General features: G+C 36.2%; 1 protein-coding gene across 2 annotated transcripts; it reads left to right on the forward strand.

Moving 5' to 3' along the window:
• The first annotated feature begins 325 nt into the window (after positions 1-325).
• LOC149544277 (epoxide hydrolase 3-like) lies at positions 326-1,980 on the forward strand. Of its 2 annotated transcripts, none has more exons than XM_089798763.1 (5): positions 326-406; positions 508-719; positions 816-986; positions 1,082-1,329; positions 1,426-1,980. In XM_089798763.1, exons 1-5 carry the CDS (start codon positions 337-339, stop codon positions 1,673-1,675), a joined length of 951 nt encoding a protein of 316 aa, XP_089654889.1. In that variant the 5' UTR covers positions 326-336; the 3' UTR covers positions 1,676-1,980. The 2 variants fall into 2 exon arrangements, with proteins under 2 accessions (XP_089654889.1, XP_089654890.1); XM_089798764.1 differs by having other exon boundaries at positions 816-953.
• Positions 1,981-23,228: the final 21,248 nt, after the last annotated feature.

Consider the following 23,228-nt stretch of genomic DNA (forward strand, 5'->3'; position numbering starts at 1 on the left):
TATAATATATCGTTTAAATATATTTATTTTAAACAAAAACTAAAATTATGATAACAATTATCTATAGTTATTTTATCATTATTATTTAATTGATAAATTTTAAATATTATGTAGATCTTGTGGAAGACCTTGTTGCTATTCTTGATAAAATAACCGCACATCAAAAAATTTATCGAAGGCATCATCCACCGCACAGCAAGAAACAAATGCATAGTGACGGAGACTTTAAGGGCTTACAGTAAAACTAAGCGAGCATCTTCACCAATGCTAAGTTTAGATAATTATTTTCCTGGTTAAATTAATTAGACGTCTTCTAATTCAATTTGTGTGCGTTCCATGGAGAGAATACAACACAAGCATGTTGATGTCAGGGGACTCAAATTACATGTTGCTGAGACTGGTTCAGGTATTCCTCATCATCCATTTATTCCTCCTTGACACGGGTTTCTAGGGTTTCTAGGTTTTTGACCTTCCTTTCATTGGAGAATTGATGAAATTTGGGTACAGGTCCAGATGTGCTGCTGCTGCATGGATTTCCTGAAATCTGGTATTCGTGGCGTCATCAGATGATTGCGTTGGCGGATGCAGGGTTTCACGCAATTGCCCCTGATTTCAGAGGCTACGGACTCTCTGATCAGCCTCCTGAAATTGAGAAGGCCGGCTTTGTAGATCTTGTGGAAGACCTTGTTGCTATTCTTGATGCCTTTAGCATTCAAAAAGTAAGTACCCATTACTTTATTCCGTGAATTTATGGGTAATTTGTATTTGGATTCCCCGATTCACAACCCAAACGCCCCTTTTCTACGAATTTACAGGTATTTGTTGTGGGTAAGGACTTTGGAGCCATGGTTGCATATTATCTGGACCTACTATACCCTGAGCGATTAAGAGGAATGGTATCGATGGGTATACCTTTTACGAGACCAGGTTCACAATCCTTTGAAAATGACAAGGTTCCTCGAGGCTTTTATGTCAGACATTGGCAGGTTTTTGAGTCTTTTCCTTATCTGCTGCAAACCTAATAGTAGACAGCAGATCTAGTAGTGACAGTTTGTTAATGGAAATATGTTCATAAATGTAGGAGCCTGGAAGGGGTTTGGCAGATTTTGGGCGTTTTGATGTAGAAACTGTGGTTAGGAATATATACACACTTTTCTCAAGAAGTGAACTCCCAGTGGCAGAGGAGGGTAAAGAAATAATGGACCTCTATGATCCTGCAGCTCCTCTGCCATCTTGGTTTTCTGAGGATGACCTGAAAATGTACTCAAGCCTCTATGAGAAATCAGGGTTTGCTTTCCCTCTTCAAGTTCCTTACATGGCCATGAAAAGGTAAAACTAGAAGTAGAATCTGATTTTCAATCACCCAACATGTGTTTTTCTGCCATAGAAGTTTTATTGGTCTGCATTTTGCATGTTGATTTACAGGAATTGGGGAAAACTGGGGGCAATAACAGGTTATACCATTCAAGCTCCAACACTTCTGATAATGGGTACGAAGGATTATGTTTTCAAATTTGGAGACATGGAGTCTTATATCAATCAGGGAATGCTCAAGGACGACGTGCCCAATTTGGAAATCAAACTCATTCCTGAAGGAAGCCATTTCGTTCAGGAACAGTTCCCTGAGGAGATAAATAAGATCACCATTGAGTTTCTCAATAAACTGCTATCTTAAATCCATACTGTCGTTTGAACTTTATTGTGAGCTTCTCTGGGCGTTAGTTGTAGTTATAACATAAATAATCAAATATCAGAGCTTGAGTATGCCTGACTGATGCATGCTTAATTGTAGTTATAACAGGCAGGGGATTACTTGTTGAACAAGAGAGCAAAAAAACCTTTAAAGTTTGGGTCGATACAATACATTTAGATTTAAGATTTGGTGGAATTAGTATGATTTTATTGTATAAATAAAAATAGTTTTATATTACTGAAGTAATATAAACAGAAGTGATATAAAATTATTTATTCTAAAGTAAAGTTTACTTGAGATTAGAGTGGCAATTAAGACTAGACATTTGAATCCATCAAAATTTAAATATGTCTTGGTTGTTGTGTGCCTCATTTATGGGTTATTGTGCTTGCATTGCACTTAAATTATCCTTGAAAGTAACACACCTCATTTTTTCTCCATAACCTTGAGCATTTATGATATTGCCAAATTCATAGGTTTTAATCACATTTGTTAATGTATGGGTTGATAATGATCAATAAAAAACAAGGGGCGCTTGCGCCATAGTTCCCGCCTTTGTGGTTTTATGGTGACTGAAGTAGTCTATTTAATTTAATAGTTATAACAGATGACTAATTGTGGAAAAACTATAGTATTATAGTACCAAGCTAACTTTAAATAGCAAATTATAATTAGTATATTATTATTAAATTGTATAACTGCAATGATATATATTAATTAAAGCTTTAGAAGAATATATAAGTGGACATTATAGTATCATTGTAAATTAAAATGAAAGAACATAAAGAACATTTACCATACATTTATCATAACAAAGATATTTATTGACTACATTCAATTACAATGATATATTTAATTACAAGGTGATAGTTTTTCAAATGCAAGATACTTGTTGACATGTATTCAATAAGCCTTTCTTTTAAAATGATACATTTAATTACAAGGTGAGTATTCAGGAACATAAAAATTGCAAGTAGCACAGAGCTATGGGATTGGTTACAGGTGTATGAACATAAAAACTGTTGACTTGAAGCAACCATATGCATCATTCTTTGTTGGATAGTTTAGAAACATTTATAGGAGGAATGAGAAACTATAGAATGAAAATAGATACTTGCATACCTGTCACACAGTATTTATCTTAGTATTTTTTGAAAGGAGCCTTTAGAGTTGAACGATATTGCTTAACCTGTGCATGTATAAATGAAACAATTATTAATAATAAAGAAAACAGAGAAATATAATACAAAAGTAGATTAGAAATACAAATACAATAAGAAGTAATTTCAAATGAGTGATATTGTTATTGTTCAAAGTTGAAAAGCAATAAAATATTTTTTGCTTAAATTCTTAGAATTTACTAAAATTATATAAGAAAGAATTAAAATAACCTTTGAATATTAAATATAATAAAAAATAACTAAATATTTAAATCATGAAATTTGAATTTCTATTATTTTAATATCAACTAACTATTCTATTATTTCTCTTTCTAAAATAATTTAGTCCTTTATAGAAATTGCTATTTTATTTAACTTTTTAAAATAATCTATTTTTTTAAAAAAATTGTGTAGTAAAAAATAGATTTTTTGTAGAGAAAAAATATCTTTACAAAGTCTTGTAAAGATTCTATTAGTTAATATATAATATTTATATGCATATGTTAAAAATAATATAATACAATATAATTAAAGAGCTTATAAAAATCAGAGATTTTTTTAATTCAATTTTTTTGCTTTTAGAATAAAATAAATATAAATTTTATATGTAAAAATGAAGAAAGAGAAAATTGAAGCTTCACTTATATATAGAAATATAGATGAAGGTATTGAAAAGAAATATATATTTGTTAGATGGCAATAAATTAGTGATATAAGTATATAATAATAAACATTACTACAATTGAATTTTTCAATTTAATATGTATGATTTATTTATTCTTTTTAATATTATGACAATAAATCAATAGCAAGAATCTAAATACAAATAAAAACTTAATACTGTTGATATAATAAATATTATAAAACATAATTAATTAATAATCAATGCTAAGTTTTTTATATTTTTTTAAAAATTCATATAATAAAATAAACTATTTTAAAGTTCATGTTTGTTAAAAATTTAATATTTATATTAATATTAATATTTTAAACAACGCACATAAATACATACTATAAAATAAAATACTAAATATTATTCTTTTATAATAATTTGTTGAAAAAATATCACGTGAAAATAGATAAATCATGAAGAACAGGGTAAAATCCATTTAACACTTCTAAGTCTACCGAGTGATAAATAACAGCAACGGAAGAGCTTGAAAGAGTGCATTGAGACATAAATAACATCTCAATGGATAAAGTTGAAAGAATATGATTAAAAAAAGAAAGAATATGCTCTAAACAAAAAAAAAGGTGCTCTTTGATATTCCACTGGATAATACAACAGATTGTTTCTGGAATCATTCTGTTTCCGAATAAATTTGACAATGTCAATCTCATAATGAGATTTCCAAAAAATTATATGGAAAGCCTTTTATATTTTGGTTTTATGTGTGAGCGGAATTTTATTTCACTTGTGTTTCAAAATATGTAGAAACATTTCTTTAGTAGAAGTTTCGGCCCCATTTAACAGAATGCAAGATGAGAATATTGTCACTCTGAGACAACAACTTACCAATACAACAAAAAAAGAAAACATTGGGCGGATATATCATCTAACAAAATACATACGGTCAATAAATTTCCAAATCAAATTAAATAGAAATAATCCTTCACCATAAGCTCCTATCCAGTGTAATCCAAAATAGTTTCAATAGAATACACATCCTCTATTTATAGCATCGGAGCTAGAGGTTTCCCCTATAAGAACAACAATTTACCAAAGAAAAAAAAAAAGGTTGGAGCTACTGTAATGTTCAGAACTAAAGCCAAAACATCAAAAATATTTAGAGAAAACATATATAATAAAGCAGCTCACAAGGGAGTGCTAATAAACCATGAAAGACAACAGATTTCATGTTGGGTACCACTGCAATCCTCAAAAAAACATACCACCCTACAAGAGAGTCTCCATACACCATAACGGGCAACATATTTAAAGTTGGGCATTACTATTATCCTCAAAACCATAGCCAAAGCACTGAAAATGTTCAAATAAATCTTTATCTAGCAGGCCACAAGACAGAGCATGTTTGCATACTATAACAGGAAATAGATTTATAGATTTGTGCTCCTATATAGAACATGCCATTTTAACATGTTTGAAACTTATAATATGGGCTTCGCTGGTGGGTTGTGGATAAAAGATTCGAGGCAATCCAGTTTGGTGCCGACCACCATGAGCTTAGAATCTCATTCTCTGATATGAGACTAAGTTATCATTATTTTATTTTTAACTTGGACCATTCTATTTAAAGAGCTTAAATTTAGGGATTGATCTTGTAATACAATTTAGGAGTAAGGTATTAATAATGTATTTTGTATTTCCCTTTTACTGCATTCTCATAGAATAGGAAATTGGGCAAAAATTTGTAATGATGAATTAATCAAATCCAACACAATCCAGAAGCGATTAAATGAATTGTGGTCATGGATACATAAATAATGGAGAGAGCCAAAGCAATCAAATGTATTGAATAATAAGGTTATCTCAAATCATATCTAGAGTAGTTAATCAAATCTCTCAAATATCTGTGGCAGCTATAGAAGAAAAAGGAATAAAAATCTCTGTGAATCACTAGGATCCAAAGGCGTACATCAAGGACGATTGCAGTTTTCCAAATCCTGTTCTGTAATGGTCAATCAGTGCGACTAACATTTCGAGGGGGGTTTCAATCATATTCACTAGAAAGTGGAAACTGAAAAAACAGAGTATAGATGTATGAAAAAGGGTTAGGGGTAAGCAGAGAAATGTTTAAGTTGTGAGCAAAACTACAAAACAAATACCGAAAGATTATTGTGTTTTCTTTGTAGGGTTTTAAATCATTTTACGGCAGTTAGGTGGGACAACTAAGCCATAATCCATGCTAGACAGACAGTGGTAAACTATGGCTAGCATTTACAGACCCTTGCTTCCTAAGGATGCATTCACAACCTATATGCAAAATGGGCCATATTGTACTAGCTGTGTGCTGGTTATGTAGGATGTAAACAAATTTTCATTCAATTCTATAGTATTTGTGGAATCCATGTCTTCCTAGGGAATGGTTTTTTGTCGTATGTTGAAGCCGAGGGAGACAAGAATGGCTACGGTGCCTCCTGCTAGGATTCCAAAGCCCTGCATGGTGAACACAGTGGCTATGAAAGCTCCTCGTGTTTTTTTGTTCGCATACTTAGACATGATCATGGCGAACAAGGGATAATCGCCATCGATTCCAAACCCTAGCCAAAAGCGAAAGAAACAGAGCGTTGTCATCACGAATTTTTTTGTGTGACCGAAGGAGAGGCCTTTCCCTAAGGCACTAATGACCATTAACATTTACGCAGCTTTTTGACTGAAAAGACTTAAAAACCCATGAAACAACAACAGATGGGTTTGACGTTATGGGCCGACCCAAGAAAAATTGCATAAATCTCAAAAAAAAAAAAACAAATAAAATTACAAACTGACCTGGATTGCACTTCTGGTAAAAATCCAAAACCTCTAAATCCACTGGTGGTCTGAGATTAAAGTGCATAGTTAAAAAAAATTGGGAAAGAAGACTTCTAATAGAGACGATGAGAACGATGCGGACAATTAGAGGAGAAGATAAAATTGCAATTAATGAAGTCATTAATGGAGGTGTCAGAAGAATGATTTTTTTTAAAAAATGTTTATACACCTGTCACGTGTGCAGAAGATAAAATTGCAATCAATGTAGCTACTGGAAGAATATTTGATTTTTTGTTGAAGAAAATTGAAAATTATCATTGCCTTTTTCATCAGTAGCCAATGGAATTAATAAAAAAATGTATTTTTCAATCCCAAAAATACATACGAATGAGTAAACCTTTTGCAAACATTAGTTTATCAATGAAAATTTTAAATTTTATAACTAATATGGAACTTGGTGATTCCATTAGTTTCCTGCCAAAGCCAAGAACTAATAGATTTATCTTAAATTTAGGGATTGATCTTGTAATACAATTTAGGAGTAAGGTATTAATAATGTAATTTGTATTTCCCTTTTACTGCATTCTCATAGAATAGGAAATTGGGCAAAAATTTGTAACGATGATTTAATCAAATCCAACACAATCTAGAAGCGATTAAATGAATTGTGGTCATGGATACAGAAATAATGGAGAGAGCCAGAGCAATCAAATGTATTGAATAATAAGGTTACCTCAGATCGTATCTAGAGTAATTAATCAAATCTCTCAAATATCTATGGCAGCTATAGAAGAAAAAGGAATAAAAATTTGTGTGAATCACTAGGATCCAAAGACGTACATCAAGGACGATTGCAGTTTTCCAAATCCTATTCTGTAATGGTCAATTAGTGTGAGTAACATTTCAAGGGGGGTTTCAATCATATTCACTAGAAAGTGGAAACTAAAAAAATAGAGTACAGATGTATGAAAAAGGGCCAGGGGTAAGCAGAGAAATGTTTAAGTTGTGAGCAGAACTACAAAAAAAATACCGAAAGATTATTGTGTTTTTCTTTGTAGGGTTTTAAATCATTTTATGGCAGTCAGGTGGGACAACTAAGCCATAATCCATGCTAGACAGATAGTGGTATACTATGGCTAGCATTTACAAACCCTTGCTTCCTAAGGATGCATTCACAACCTATATGCAAAATGGGCCATATTGTACTAGCTATGTGTTGGTTATGTAGGATGTAAATAAATTTTCATTCAATTCTATAGTATTTGTGGAATCCATGTCTTCCTAGGGAATGGTTGTTCATCGTATGTTAAAGCCGAGGGAGACAAGAATGGCTACGGTGCCTCCCACTAGGATTCCAAAGCCCTGCATGGTGAACACGGTGGCTATGAAGGCTCCCTGTGTTTTTTTGTTCGCGTACTCGGACATGATCATGGCAGACAAGGGATAATCGCCATCGATTCCAAACCCTAGCTAGAAGTGAAAGAAACAGAGCATTGTCATCACGAATTTTGCCATGTGACCGAAGGAGAGGCCTGTCCCTAAGGCACTAATGACCATTAACATTTACGCAACTTTTCAACTAAAAAGACTTAAAAGCCCATGAAACAACAATAGATGGGTTTGGTGTTATGGGCCGACCTAGGAAAAATTGCATAAATCTCAAAAAAAAAATATCAAATGAAATTACAAACTGACCTGGATCGCACTTCTAGTAAAAATGCGAAACCTCTAAATCCACTGGTGGTATGAGATTAAAGCGCATAGTTAAAAAAAATCGAGAAAGAAGACTTCTAATAGAGATGATGAGAATGATGCCGACAATTAGAGGAGAAGATAAAATTGCAATTAATGAAGTCATTAATGGAGGTGTCAGAAGAATGATTTTTTTTTTTTTTTAAAGTTTATACACCCGTCATGTGTGCAGAAGATAAAATTGCAATCAATGTAGCTGCTAGAAGAATTATTTCATTTTTTGTTGAAGAAAATTGAAAATTATCATTGCCTTTTTCATCAACAGCCAATAGAATTTATAAAAAATTGTATTTTTCAATCCCAAAAATACATGCAAATGAGTAAACCTTTTGCAAACATTAGTTTAACAATGAAATTATTAAATTTTATAACTAATATGGAACTTGGTGATTCCATTAGTTTCTTGCCAAAGGCAGGAACTAATAGATTTATCTTAAATTTAGGGATTGATCTTGTAATACAATTTAGGAGTAAGGTAGGGTAAGTACACAAAGTTGTGGTGCCAAAAGGGGGGTATAAGTGGACACCTTTTTCCTGAAATCTACAAATTTTGAACTTCAACAAGAATTTTAAGATAGTTACACTCAAAATTTTCAGATATGACAAAAAAAAAGTCGTAGTCCTTTGAATCTAGTTTCTAAACTAGTAAATTTTTTTCAAAATGGTTTAGTTTTAGGTCCTCAAAAAAGGGGGCCACAAAAAGTGGTACTGTTTATTCGAAAAAAACATAACACAGTACAAAGTGTGGCCCCCCTAAAATTTTAATTTTTTTTTTTTGAAACTTTTTAATTGCTTTGGTCAAAAGTTACTTAACACTATGTAGTTTATCCCAGATTTTTCAGGTAATTTTATTATGTGTATTTTTTTTTAATGAATTTTTTAACTAGACACATCCCAAAATCATGAAATATCTGTGTGCTCCCCCTAGAAATAATTGAAAACTAATCTAAAATCAAAACTTTTTTTTCAAAGTGTGTAGAATGGAGTCTAGTTTCTAAAAAACTAAGTTGTTACAAAATTTGATGAATGAGCTAAAATCTATAGCCCAATTAGTACGTGGTGGTTTTTGACAAAAAATGAACATACATTCAAAAGAAATTATAGATGAAAGGCTTGAAATAGTTCAAATTAAAAATAAATTATATGGTTAGATAGCTAACACAGAGACCTATAATGCTATGTAACCTGATCTTATCGATACCCAACCACGAGAAATCTTGAAGGGGAGCACAGAAGAAAAAAAAATCATTTTTTGTATGTTTGCTGGAAAACACGTCTCAGGCCTGTTCATCAAATCCAAACCTTTGGGTTGGATCGCCAAGGCAAAACCAAGCCTTAGGCTTGGGTTTGATTAAGGTTTAAATAGCGCGTGCACCCTATAGCGCATGCGTGCTATAGCGTGCACGCGCTATTTAAACCTCAGTTCTAAATAGCACGTGCACGCTATAGGGCGCACACACTATTAAGATGTAAGTTGCAAAAGAGAACTAGGTGGGGGGGATAGGGGAATGGCTATGTGTGTGCGTGAAAGAGATAGAGAGAAAGTAGGGGATAGGAGAGGGGAGAGAGTACAGGATGGGAGAGAGAAAGTGGGAAAGAGTAGGGGTGGCAAAGAGAGTATAGGATGAGAGAGAGAGAGTAGGGGTGGCAAAGAGAGGAAGTGTGAGAGAGAGTAGGGGTGGAAAAGAGAGAGTGCGGGATGGGGGAAAGAGATTTAAAGTAGGGGATGGGAGAGACAGGAAGTGTGAGAGAGAGTATAGGTTGGGAGAGAGAGATTAAGAGTAGGGGATGGGGGAGAGAGAGAGTAGGTGATGGGAGACAGAGTGGGAGAGGAAGAACTTGAGAGAGAGGAGGATGGGAGTGCATGTGTGTGAAAGAGAGAATGGAATGGGAGAGGGGGAAGACAAAGTAGCTCAAGAGAGAGTAGGGGATGGAAGAGAGAGTAGGCGATGGGAGAGGGAGTGGGAGAGGGGGAGACAGGGGGGAATAAAAATGTGTGTGTGTGTGTGAGAGAGAGAGAGAGAGAGTAGGGGATAGGAGAGGGTGTGAAAATTTAAGAGAGACTAGAGGGTATCAGAGAGAGAGAGAGAGAGTGGAGAGGGAGAGAATGAGAGTGACAGTGAGAGAGAGAGTAGGCAGTGGGAGAGGGAGAGCAAGTGAGAGAAAAAGTAGGGGATGGAAGAGGAGAGAGGGGGGATGGGTGTGTGGGTGTGAAAGAGAGAGAGTCAAGAATGAGAGAGGGGAGAGAGAGAGAGAGAGAGAGAGAGAGAGAGAGAGAGAGTAGGTGGTGGGAGAGGGAGTGGGAGGGAGAGAGAGGTGGAATGGAAGCATTTAAGAGAGATAGAGTAGGGGATGGGAGAGAGTAGGCATGGGACAAGGACTACGAGAGAGAGAGGGGGGGGAATGGGAATGTGTATTTATTTATAAGAGAGATAGAGTAAATGATGGGAGAGAGTGTGAGAGTTTGAGAGAAAGTAGTAGGGGATGGAAGAGAGAGTGAGAGTAAGGGATGGGAGAGAGAGAGAGAGAGAGAGAGAGAGAGAGAGAGAGAGAGAGAGAGAGAGAGAGAGAGAACTTGAGAGAGATAGACAATAGGCGGTAGGAGAGGGAGTGGGAGAGGGAGAGGGAGAGGGAGAGAAATAGGGGGGATGGGAGTGTGTGTGACAGATGTAGAGAGTAGGGGATGGGAGAGAAAAAGAAGAGTGGGGGGATAAGAGTGTGTGTATCTATGAAAGTGAGAGAGTAGGGGATGGGAGAGAGTGTGAAAGTGTGAAAGTAGGGGGTGGCAGAGAGAGTGTATGACGATGGGGGAGAGAAAGTAGGCGGTGGGAGAGGAAAAGAGAGACGAGGGATGGGCGTGTGTGTGTAAGAGAGATAGAGCAGGGGATGGGAGAGAGTGTGAGAGTAGTGGGTGGTAGAGAGAGAGTACGACGATGGGGGAGAGAAAGTAGGCGGTGGGAGAGGGAAAGAGAGAGGAGGGATGGGGGTGTATGTGTAAGAGAGATAGAATAAGGGATGGGAGAGAGTGAGAGTGTGAGAGAGTAGGGGATGGGAGAGGAGAGAGAGAGTAGGGGATGGGGGAGAGTGTGAGAGTGTGAGAGAGTAGGGGATGGGAGATGAGAGAGAGCAAGGGATGGGGGAGAGAAAGTAGGCGGTGGGAGAGAGAGTGGGAGAGGCAGAGAGAGCTTGTACAAGATGGGAGAGAGAGAGAGAGTAGAGAGGGAGAGAGAGATAGTAGGTAGTAGTAGTGTGAGTGTGAGAGAGAGTAGGGGGTGGTAGAGAGAGTACGACGATGGGGGAGAGAAAGTAGGTAGTGGGAGAGGGAGAGAGAGGGGGAATGGGAATGTGTGTAAGAGAGAAAAAGTAGGGGATGGGAGAGAAGAGAGAGAGTAGGGGATGGGGGAGAGAAATTAGGTGGTAGGAGAGGGAGAGGGAGAGGGATAGGGGGGATAAGAGTGTGTGTGAGAGATCTAAAGAGCTGGGGATGGGAGAGGAGAGGTGGTGAGAGAGGTAGAGAGAGTAGGTGGTGGGAGAAGGAGAGTGAGAGAGAGTAAAGGATGGGAGAGAGTAGGAAGAGAGAGAGGGAGGGGATGGGAGAGAGAGTAGGGAGGATAGAAAGTAGGGAGGATGGGGAGTGATGTGTTTTGAGAAAGTAGGGGGTGGCAAAGAGAGAGTACAACGATGGGGGAGAGAAAGTAGGTGGTGGGAGAGGAAAAGAGAGAGGGGGGATGGGAGTGTGTGTGTAAGAGAGACAGAGCAAGGGATGCAACAGAGTATGAGAGTGTGAGAGTAAGGGGCGGTAGAGAGAGAGTACGACGATGGGGGAGAGAAAGTAGCCAGTGGGAGAGGGAAAGAGAGAGGGGGGGATGGGGGTGTATGTGTAAGAGAGATAGAGTAGGGGATGGGAGAGAGTAAGAGTGTGAGAGAGTAGGGGATGGGAGAGGAGAAAGAGAGAAGGGGATGGGGGAGAATGTGAGAGTGTGAGAGAGTAGGGGATGGGAGATGAGACAGAGAGCAAGGGATGGGGGAGAGAAAGTAGGCGATGGGAGAGAGAGTGGGAGAGGCAAAGAGAGCTTGTACAAGATGGGGGAGAGAGAGAGTAGAGAGGGAGAGAGAGAACTTGAGAGAGAGAGATAGTAGGTAGTAGTAGTGTGAGTGTGAGAGAGAGTAGGGGGTGGTAGAGAGAGTACGATGATGGGGGAGAGAAAGTAGGTAGTGGGAGAGGGAGAGAGAGGGGGAATGGGAATGTGTGTAAGAGAGACAAAGTAGGGGATGGGAGAGAAGAGAGAGAGTAGGGGATGGGGGAGAGAAATTAGGTGGTAGGAGAGGGAGAGGGAGAGAGATAGGGGGGATAAGAGTGTGTGTGAGAGATCTAAAGAGCCGAGGATGGGAGAGGAGAGGGGGTGAGAGAGGTAAAGAGAGTAGGTGGTGGGAGAGGGAGAGTGAGAGAGAGTAAAGGATGGGAGAGAGTAGGAAGAGAGAGAGGGAGGGGATGGGAGAGAGAGTAGGGAGGATGAGGAGTGATGTGTTTTGAGATAGTGCACATGCGCTTTATAGTACATACATGTTATAGTGCGTAGCACTATCTCAAATCACCAAAAAAGGGTCAAAAACCAACCTTGGGGCCCATTTCATCCATTTTTAACTTTTGGTCTATTATGCTCTCTGTTATTCCGACAGAAAACACGGGTTTCAACATCTAGCAAACACTATTTCAACACTTTTGGAAGCTAGCAAACACCAAATTCAATCATTCGATACGTGATTTGAAGAATTTTTGAATATTCATTTAATAGAAAAGGTTAGTGCAATCCATTTTAAATATTGTTTGTCGATATATAGATACAAATTTGATTATAATTCGATATGTTATGTAATATATAGTGAATTCATTGAAAATTGTATGATTGAATGAAATATTATTTTGAAATAGTTAGAAATTTGACAAGTCGTTTGATATATATTGTGTATTCGTTCAAATAATTATAATTTTTATATGTAATTGAATAATTTGTAATTTACACATTTTAAGTAATTCAGATGTTTGACTAATTTGACATGTAGAAATCATCATCATGCCAAGGAAGAAACCAAAGATTCAAACAAATGCAGATAGGGAGAGAGATTTGACAATTAAAAGAGATAAAATTAAATTACTACGTGAAAAAAGAAAATTGCAAACCAATGATGAAGAATTAACTTTCGAAGAGGATCAAGAACCACCAGTACAAAGAAACAAAGAGGAAGAATTAGAAAGACAAAGAGAACGAATGAGATTGTTACGCTCAAGAAGACAATTGAATTGTGAAGCTACACCATCCTCCAATGTTGGAGTCATATCGTCTGCTACACCATCTTCGAATGTTGGAATCATATCATCTGCTACACCATCTTCCAATGTTGAAGTCATATCATCCTCTCATGTTGAAGAGACACTGATTTATAGATCCGACGATATACACACTCCATCATGTCATGTTGAAAGCACAACATCAACACATCAAGTAGGTGATATTCCATCTTTTACATATTATGGCCAAGGCACATCATCTTCGGTTCAAGGTACACAATACACTCAACCTTATATTGTTGTTCAAAATGTTGAGAGAATTGAAGAGATTAGAACACCTTTTAGAATTTGTTTTAGAAAACCAAAATATTTGATTGATATTGATACTAACATTTTGAAATCAATGCCTGACAAGATTAGCAAGCGTACTTGTCAAAGAAAAGTTAATCATATGAGGAGATTATTTTTTGAAGAATTAAATATTATAGGTCAATGCCAATTATTTGTTGAAATGATGAGGAAATTGAAATTTAGGCCTACCATGAAGATTCTTGGGCTAAGACCGATAGATGATTCAAATGAAAGAAATATTGTAAAGAATCTAATGAGTGCTTATGACAAAGTGGGTTCTAAATCACGCACCAAAGATAGTAATATCACAAGACGAGTACTCACATTGATAATGGTAAGTAGCCAAATGAAGAAAGCTTGACTCATGAGAAAGACAAGCAAAACATTAAAAATTGGTAGAGGTACCTTAAGGAGAGCCATGCTAAGGTGTGAGAGATTAGAAGATCCAACAAAAAATGAGTTATGGACATTTAGCGCTAGACTACTGCGAAAGGATAGAGAAATTAGTGAAGCCTTGAAATCATTGATCAAAGATTTTTGTAAAAATAACACACGTGTTTCTCCTAATCAAAGAGATGTTGTAAGAAGGAGGATTGGTAGCCAAAATCGCGAGCCACATGTGAAATAGTTTTTGGACTCAACTCAGACACAATTTTTTGCAAAATTTATTGGTGTGTATCCTCAAATTCGAATAAGTCAAAGATTTTTTGAGATGGGTAAACCTTTTTATGTGAAAATAAATCACACATGCACAACTTGTTGTTGTAGGATACATATTGAATTTTCTAACCATTTTGATGTTTTTAGGCACATATGCGTAGTTTTGCATTCTCAGTTTGTTTTGCAAGATTATGACATAAAAGAGCCACCAAGATCTTCAAGATAATTCATATCCAACATTTTATGTGAAATAGGGGACGACCAACAATTTTACAAGACATCATGCTTGGATGGTATGTGCTTATTTTGTGGTTCTTTGTAACTTTTATCAACTTGTCAACATATGGATAGTACACATGCAATTGGAAATGAAATAGTAGGTTACGGAAAATTCAAGACAGTGACATATGCTCTAAAAGATGGGAAACATGGTAAAAGATGTGATCTAGTTATTGAAAAGATTCCAGTGTATGAGTTCATGAAGATTTTTCGTGAAAAGATTATGTACGAGTATGCAAGGCATACCCATAGAGCTCGATGGTTGGATTTGCAATTCAAGTTGTGCAAGGATACATTTCCATTGGATACCATTGTTTCAGTTGTAGATTTTGTAGAGAACTACACACTACAACCACAAAATGAGGTGCAAGCAAAGTATTATACATCTCAACAAATTTCCATATTTGTTCACATAACATTCATGCATTCACCTACAAGTACAAAGGATGACAAGAAGATTTTGAGGGAGTACCATTTTTACATCAGCGATGATTGATCACATTCTACGAAGTTTGTACATGGTTTTTTTCAACTATTTTATGGAGATTTGGCTAACAGGGGCATATCATATCGTCAACACATTATTTGGTTAGACAATTGTGCATCTCAATTCAAGAATGCACGGATGTTCTATTAGTTGAGCAGGATGCACAGGTTGTGTAGAATTCAATATATGTGGAATTTCATAGAGGCTGGTCATGGTAAGGGACAACATGATTTTGTAGGTGCATGCATTAAAAGAGCCTTGGCTCATGAAGAACTAAAGTAAAAAGATGGAGCAATATTGATAGATGCAAAATCTATCGTCCAATGGTGTAACGCTACAATGGGTCTAGGTAAGGAAGGTGAGTTTATAGTTCGTAGATTTTTTTGGTTGATAGATAATACTAACATTGCACCATATCAGGATTGTTGCACACTAACAGGATCTAGTGAGTTACACTCTTTTAGAAGCTTTGATGCAGGTTCATGGAGTATCCACACACGAAAAATGGCATGCTATTGTCCATCATGTGCAGAGGAAAATTGGGATGACTGTGAGTCAACTGAATGGGTGGACAAATGGGATATACAGGTTTTGGACCCAATTGACACCTATCGTCCCCCACAAGCACTGGAAATGGTAGAGATGAATTCATCTATTGACTTTGACCGCTTGTTAGATCTAGTGCAACCTGGTAATATATATATATATATATATATATATATATATATATATATATATATCTTTGTAATTTCAATATGTAACTTTATAACTTTTACCCAAGTATTTTTTGAATTAATGACCGCATTTTGTACATTTGTCACTGCAGGCCATGTTTTTGTTGTTATTGCACCTGAAGACAATGAAGAAGGGACATATTATTATTTGGGTCATTGTGTTGAAGCCAAATAAAAATTGGATCACTTGGTTATAGATGGTGAAGTTTTAGAGTACCATGTCGGTGTGGTGGTTGTAACAAGCACATGGCTTAGACAATATCCTATGAAAAATCCTAACTTGTGTTTATTCAAGGATTGGCAAACAAAGAGGAAGATTCTTCATTATTCAAATCGTGTTGTCGCATCAAATGTCCACTTGATAAAATATGGTGGAAAACCACATAATAAGATTCTTTGGAAAGTTTGCGAGTTAGACCATGAGGCAATACTTGAGACATTAAAATGTCAAGCAGATCCAGTTGGCTTATTAGATTGAATTGGGAGAGAGAGAAAAAGTGATCAATTGGATCCAAATACAATGTTACAACCTCTTCCCCAAGACTATCACATGACTAAGGTGGACCGTATTGTTATGATGTGTAAGTGATGAGATTTAGTTTTGATTTTTTTAGAATCTAGATACATTATTTGAATTTATATTAGATTCTTTAATAGGACCCATTTTTTTAATCTTATCTTAGATTTTTTACTGTGCTAATTCTTCATTTTTAGGTCACCAAAGAAGAGGGGTAATAAAGTTGACGCACAAGTGATAAAGGGTGAGATACCAAAATCATCTACGAAATGGTATTATCAATTCACATCCTCATTATTTATTAGTGTTCTTTGCTCAAGTACCATTGTATGCTAATCATCTTATGCCTGGAATTGTAGAGGTTAAATTATGTCAATACTAAGGTTTGTAGCATCAATACTAAGGTTTTGTAGCATCAATTGGTCATGCTAAGTATAGTAGTTGTATCATGAATCCTTCTGAACCAATATGACTAAGATTCTTGAAAGAAGACTAAACCATATCATCTGTCTACTCCCTCTTTATATAAGAGTTTGTCAAACAATGAAAATGAAACATTGATTATTACTCCCCCCTCAATGTAAACTTCTCATTTATTGCATTTTGTAAAGTTTTAAGTCACTATCAACCTCTATATCATTGTATTCTTGTTATCATCAAATTGCACAACATTGAGAATATGAACGATGACTTCTTCACATGAACCTGACAATTATAAATGCTACACCTTAATAAATGTTTGGGCTTGGTCTTTACCATTCGAGCTTATAATACAATACATTGGCTTCATTTGTATTTGGAAGTATTTACTATGTTTGTTCCAAAAGTCATTCTTCATTTGCCAATATGAAAATGTGACTATCATGAAAGGCATAGTCTTATAATTTGTAATTTGTATAATGGTATAAAAGCTTGGTTGTGGGTTTGAATCTATACAACCTATGATGAGTGAATAGTGTCATGCAAAACACCCTTCATTTCTTTTTCTATTTCAAACACATTCAACCATAATTACCACCATTACCACTACCAAGGGATGAAGTCTTGTAGGCTTATAGGTAAAATTCTGATTGGTAGTGATCTCCTTAACAAGGTCATCACCAACATTGGTGATCTTGCTACGAGGCAGACTAGTATCAGTGTCCAATGCAATACTCTCCTTCTAGTTGAGAAGCATATTTGACCCATTCTCCTAATTGCTTCCCTCCCCAAATTTTCCATTGCCCCCATGACCCTCCTTCTCATGCATTTATTCTATTTATTCTTCTACCTCCTCCTCCGCTTGGCCATTTTGCAACACCATCTGGATGGAACTCTAGCCTTCCTCAAAACCATTATACATGACCTCTCCTTCTTCAAGATATTCTATAAAAAGTTCCTCAACCCTAGAACCTTTCAAAACCCCAATCTCAATGGAAGGCTTCTAGACCAAAGGAACTAGTAGATCCAGTTCTTTAAGAGAAAGAGACAACAAATCCAATTTTCTAGTGACTAGATGGAAAATTGGGGAAATCATTTCAATTAGTTGTAAATTGAAAGGAATTATAAGTAAACTATATCAATATAATAAGTAACTTAGTAATTATATCAATATAACTTAATTACTAAGAAAATGAATTTATTACTCTAACATATAGTACATTATTTTGCACACAAAGGTGTTGAATTTGATGCTTAACAAATTTACATACATGTGTAATAAATAATAAGTGTTGTAGCTTTGGGATCAACACTATAAAATGAAGGATGTCATACTACATTCACAGAGGTACCAAAATATTTTATTTGATATGGAGACAAAAGAAAATGTGTATTCTTCATAACTGCATTTGAGTCTCATGTATTATCATTTTCAGCTATTGACATCAAAGATTCCTTTACATCTTCATCATTGTATTGATCAACGAGTCCTTATTGCACTCACTAGTTCTAAGCCAATGACTAAGGTATGAAAGAGTTTACATTAAAATTTCATTAGTACTGAAATTCAATATAAAATTCATAGGCACAATCGAGTGATAACTTTGATGGTTTTTGTAGGGTCTTATTACTCCTGACCATCAGTGTATCCTTGAGGTGTATATATAGAGGAATTATCAGCTAGCTGTAAGAAAATATTAAGTTTTATGTGTAATATATATATATATATATATATATATATATATATATATATATATATATATATATATATATATATATATATATATATATATAATATAAAATAGTTATTTATTCATATATAATTTTGATCAAACATGTCGAGTTACAGAAGATTCTAGACTAATGGACTAGTGAGCATGTTAGGAAGACCTCGTTATATACACCATCTCCCACTTGTTGGCAATTAAAGACAATTAGGGATTTATTTTGTTCCCCTAGTTGGAAAGAGTATATATCTAATGATGTACATTTTACACCTATATGGCATTATTGGGCATATGTTTTGTATAATTTTTTCTATGTATGTCATTTTTTTACATATATTTCATGTATGACATTATTAGACATATGCTTATGATGTTTCAAATTATTGATAAATGAATTATATGATATTGTTAGACCTTATGGAATCAACTTTGATTTTTTGTTATCACATTGGTTTGATGCTTGTATTACTGGATTAGTTGATTGGATGCTAAGATTTGATGATTGTGAATTTTAAGATATAATATTTTGGAAAATCAAGAAATTTCATAATGCATATTACCTTATACCCATACAAATGTTTTAATATTTAAAGATCAATAGTTATCCATAGCTTACAAAGTTTAGCATCTTTATGTTGGTTGAATTCTTTGTTGAAATTTGTGACTATGGCTACATGAATGGTTTGAACGTATGATTTTATCACATGTTCTAGATGTTTTTGCATATGAATGGTTTTATGCCACTTTAATTTTATGCCTATAAAACACTATATACAATGATGCTTCTTGTTAGCTTCAATAAGACCCTATCTTGCACAACATGCTAAAACCTCAATAATGATGTTTTTTTTGTTCATAGTTTCAATACCCATGTTTGTAGAGTTTGATTTTATTAATAGCCCCATGATATAATTTTAAATATTCCACATGTTTGGTTTTATATTCAATCAATCAACATATTTTCCTTTTAATTCTTCCACATTTGGCATATCCATCTAACAATGAACTTATGATACTCCCATCAAGAAGTGCATGATTGCATGGTTTTATGGTGGATGTCCCTCTCTTTTTTAAATTCCAATTTTATTCTTGTACATGAGTAACTGAGATAAATTCCATTTCTTTCAATTGTATTTAAAGGTCATTAAAGTTTTTTCAAACAATGTGATTAAATAAATATTATTTAGCATTTACCTCTATCATCAAGGTTGATTCATTCCTCCTCTTATTTTACCAAATAATTTGGATGAATCACCCATGGCTCCTTACATTTCTTGAAGAAATATTTCAAAGACTTTGCAACATGTCTTCTCTTCTTCCATATAGTTCATGTTCATTGAAGACATTTGGTCAAACAATATATATGCTTTGTATATTCTCACAACACCAATAGTCATGGTACAATGCTTACAAGATCCATAGTTGAAGAGAAGCTATGTGAAGCTTCTAGAACCATGGACCTATACTTAATTTAGTATTATTGCATCCATGTTACTTATGAAAGTGGAACTTTCACATAGATAAGTAGGGAAACCAAAATTGACTTAACATAGAAAAGTAAAGCAAGCCTCAACTATATTCTCATTAAACACTGTGAATTCAAATATCTATGACGAGGCATACTCGGAGCTCGTGCAAGATATGGATGAGGTTCCAATTCCTACAGGACCGTGTTGCAGAGACCTACATTAACTTTGCTCACTTTTTGGAGATCACATTCCATTTTCATTCTACAACGTCGTCTTGGGTGATGTTGAAACTTGCAGTGTTGGTGAGTATAGAGTTCCCAGCTGCCAAATCTCTCTCATCTTTCATCGTGGGATCAAACTGTCTACTCCATTAGCTTCAGGTGACTGGGTAAACCCTATCCCCAACCTCATCTTTTCCCCTTCAGTGTTCGAACGTTCTCAGGCGCGCTGAACTGGAATGTCCCTAAGGGTCACTAAATGCCACAGGGCTGTAATCTTTGACAAGGCATTTACCAAAGCTCATGCGAGATATGGATGAGATTCTAGTTCCTACAAGACCGTGTTACAGAGACCTACAATAACCTCTCTTTCTTTTTGGATATCACATTTCATTTTCATTCTACAACGCCATCTCAGGTGATGCTGAAACTTGTAGTGTTGAGGAGTACAAAGTTGCCAACTGCCAAATCTCTCTCATCTTTCATCATGGGATCAAACTGTCTACTCCATTAGCTTTGGGTGGCCAAGTAAACCCTATCCCCAACCTTGTCTTGTCGCCTTCAGTGCTTGAACGTTCTCAAGAACACTGAACTGGAATGTCCCTAAGGGTCACTAAATGCCATAGGGCTGCAATCTTTGATGGGGTATATCTCAAAGTTCGCGCAAGATATGGATGAGATTCCAATTCCTACAAGATTGTGTTGCAGAGACCTACAATAACCTCTCTCACTTTTTGGAGATCACATTCCTTTTTCATTCTACAATGCCATCTCGGGTGATGCTGAAACTTGCAGTGTTGGCCAGTACAAAGTTGCCACCTACCAAATCTCTCTCATCTTTCATCGTGGGATCAAACTGTCTGCTCCATTAGCTTCGAGTGGCTGAGTAAACCCTATCCCCAACCTCGTCTTATCCCCTTCAGTGCTCAAACGTTCTAAGGTGCGCTAAATTGGAATGTCCCTAAGGGTCACTAAATGCCATAGGGCTGCAATCTTTGATAGGGCATATCTCGAAGCTCATGTGAGATATGGATGACATTTCAGTTCTTACAGGTCCATGTTGTAGAGACCTACAATAACTTCTCTCACTTTTTGGAGATCACATTTCATTTTCATTCTACAATGCCATCTCGGATGATGCTAAAACTTGCAGTGTTGGCTAGTACAAAGTTGCCACCTGCCAAATCTCTCTCATCTTTCGTCATGGGATCAAACTGTCTACTCCATTAGCTCCGAGTGGCCGGGTAAAACCTATCCACAACCTCTTCTTGTCCCCTTCAGTGCTCGAATGTTCTCAAGCATGCTAAATTGGAATGTCCCTAAGGGTCACTAAATGCCATAGGGATGCAGTCTTTGACGGGGCATATCTCAGAGCTCGTGCAAGATATGGATGAGATTCCAATTCCTACAGGACTGTGTTGCAGAGACCTACAATAACCTCTCTCACTTTTTGGAGATCACATTCTATTTTCATTCTACAACGCCATGTCGGGTGATGCTAAAACTTGCAGTGTTGGCCAATACAAAGTTGCCACCTGCCAAATCTCTCTCATCTTTCATTGTGGGATCAAAATGTCTGCTCCATTAGCTTCGAGTGGCCGGTTAAACCCTATACCCAACCTCCTCTTGTCCCCTTCAGTGCTCGAACGTTCTCAGGCGCACTGAACCGGAATGTCCCTAAGGGTCACTAAATGCCACAGGGCTGCAATCTTTGGCGGGGCATATCTCGGAGCTCATGCAAGATATGGATGACATTCTAGTTCCTACAAGACCATGTTGCAGCAACCTACAATAACCTCTCTCACTTTTTGGAGATCACATTTCGTTTTCATTCTACAATGCCATCTCAGGTGATGCTGAAACTTGCAGTGTTGGCCAGTACAAAGTTGCCACCTGCCAAATCTCTCTCATCTTTCATCGTGGGATCAAACTGTCTGCTCCATTAGCTCTAGGTGGTCGGGTAAACCCTATCCCCAACCTCTTCTTGTCCCCTTCAATGCTCAAATGTTCTCAAGCACGTTGAATGGTAATGTCCCTAAGGGTCACTAAATGCCACAGGGCTGCAATCTTTGACAGGGCATATCTTAGAGCTTGTGTGAGATATGGATGAGATTCCAATTCCTATAGGACCGTGTTGCAGAGACCTACAATAACCTCTCTCTCTTTTTGGAGATCACATTCTATTTTCATTCTACAACGCCATCTCGGGTGATGCTGAAACTTGTAGTGTTGGCCAGTACAAAGTTGCCACTTGCCAAATCTCTCTCATCTTTCATCGTGGGATCAAACTATCTGCTCCATTAGCTCTGGGTGGCCAGGTAAACCCTATCCCTGGCCTCATCTTGTCCCCTTCAGTGCTCGAATGTTCTCAGGTGCGCTGAACCAAAATGTCCCTAAGGGTCACTAAATGCCATAGGGCTGCAATCTTTGACGAGGCATATCTCGGAGCTTGTACGAGATATGGATGAGATTCTAGTTCCTACAAGACCATGTTGCAGAGACCTACAATAATCTCTCTTTCTTTTTGGAGATCACATTCCATTTTCATTCTACAACGCTATCTCGGGTGATGCTGAAACTTGCAGTGTGTGATGGAAGGATCTTAATTATATTGTTGGAAAGCGTATCTAGCATGTCATTTTTGGAAAGAAAAATCATGGAACTTGGTAAATGTTTCATAAGTTAATGAAATGTGTTACTACCAGATTATGTAAACTTAGGATTATATGATCTCCAAGAGTTTGGTTATGTTCTTTAGCGCACCTTGGACGCAAGGTAGTGTGTAGCTTCTACTCCCTCTTTGTGAGTAATGTTAGTCACTTTGTATATGTAAATTGGTTTTCAATTGGGTATGTTATTTTCAACCTTAATGGTGATGAAGGATTAGCTTGAATAAGCTTGTAACTATCTAGCCACCAGATTTTCTGTGATTCCATCAAATGTGGGTTTTGTTCGTATTTATTTATTTATTATTATTTTTTGTGCTCTTGACCTTTGAGGCTTTGAATTTAAACTTGTGCACTTTGGTTTTTGAAATT

The sequence above is a fragment of the Cupressus sempervirens genome, chromosome 8 (genome assembly GCF_028749045.1).
Source record: "Cupressus sempervirens isolate cs-2001-9-10 chromosome 8, ASM2874904v1, whole genome shotgun sequence".
Lineage (NCBI taxonomy): Eukaryota > Viridiplantae > Streptophyta > Pinopsida > Cupressales > Cupressaceae > Cupressus > Cupressus sempervirens.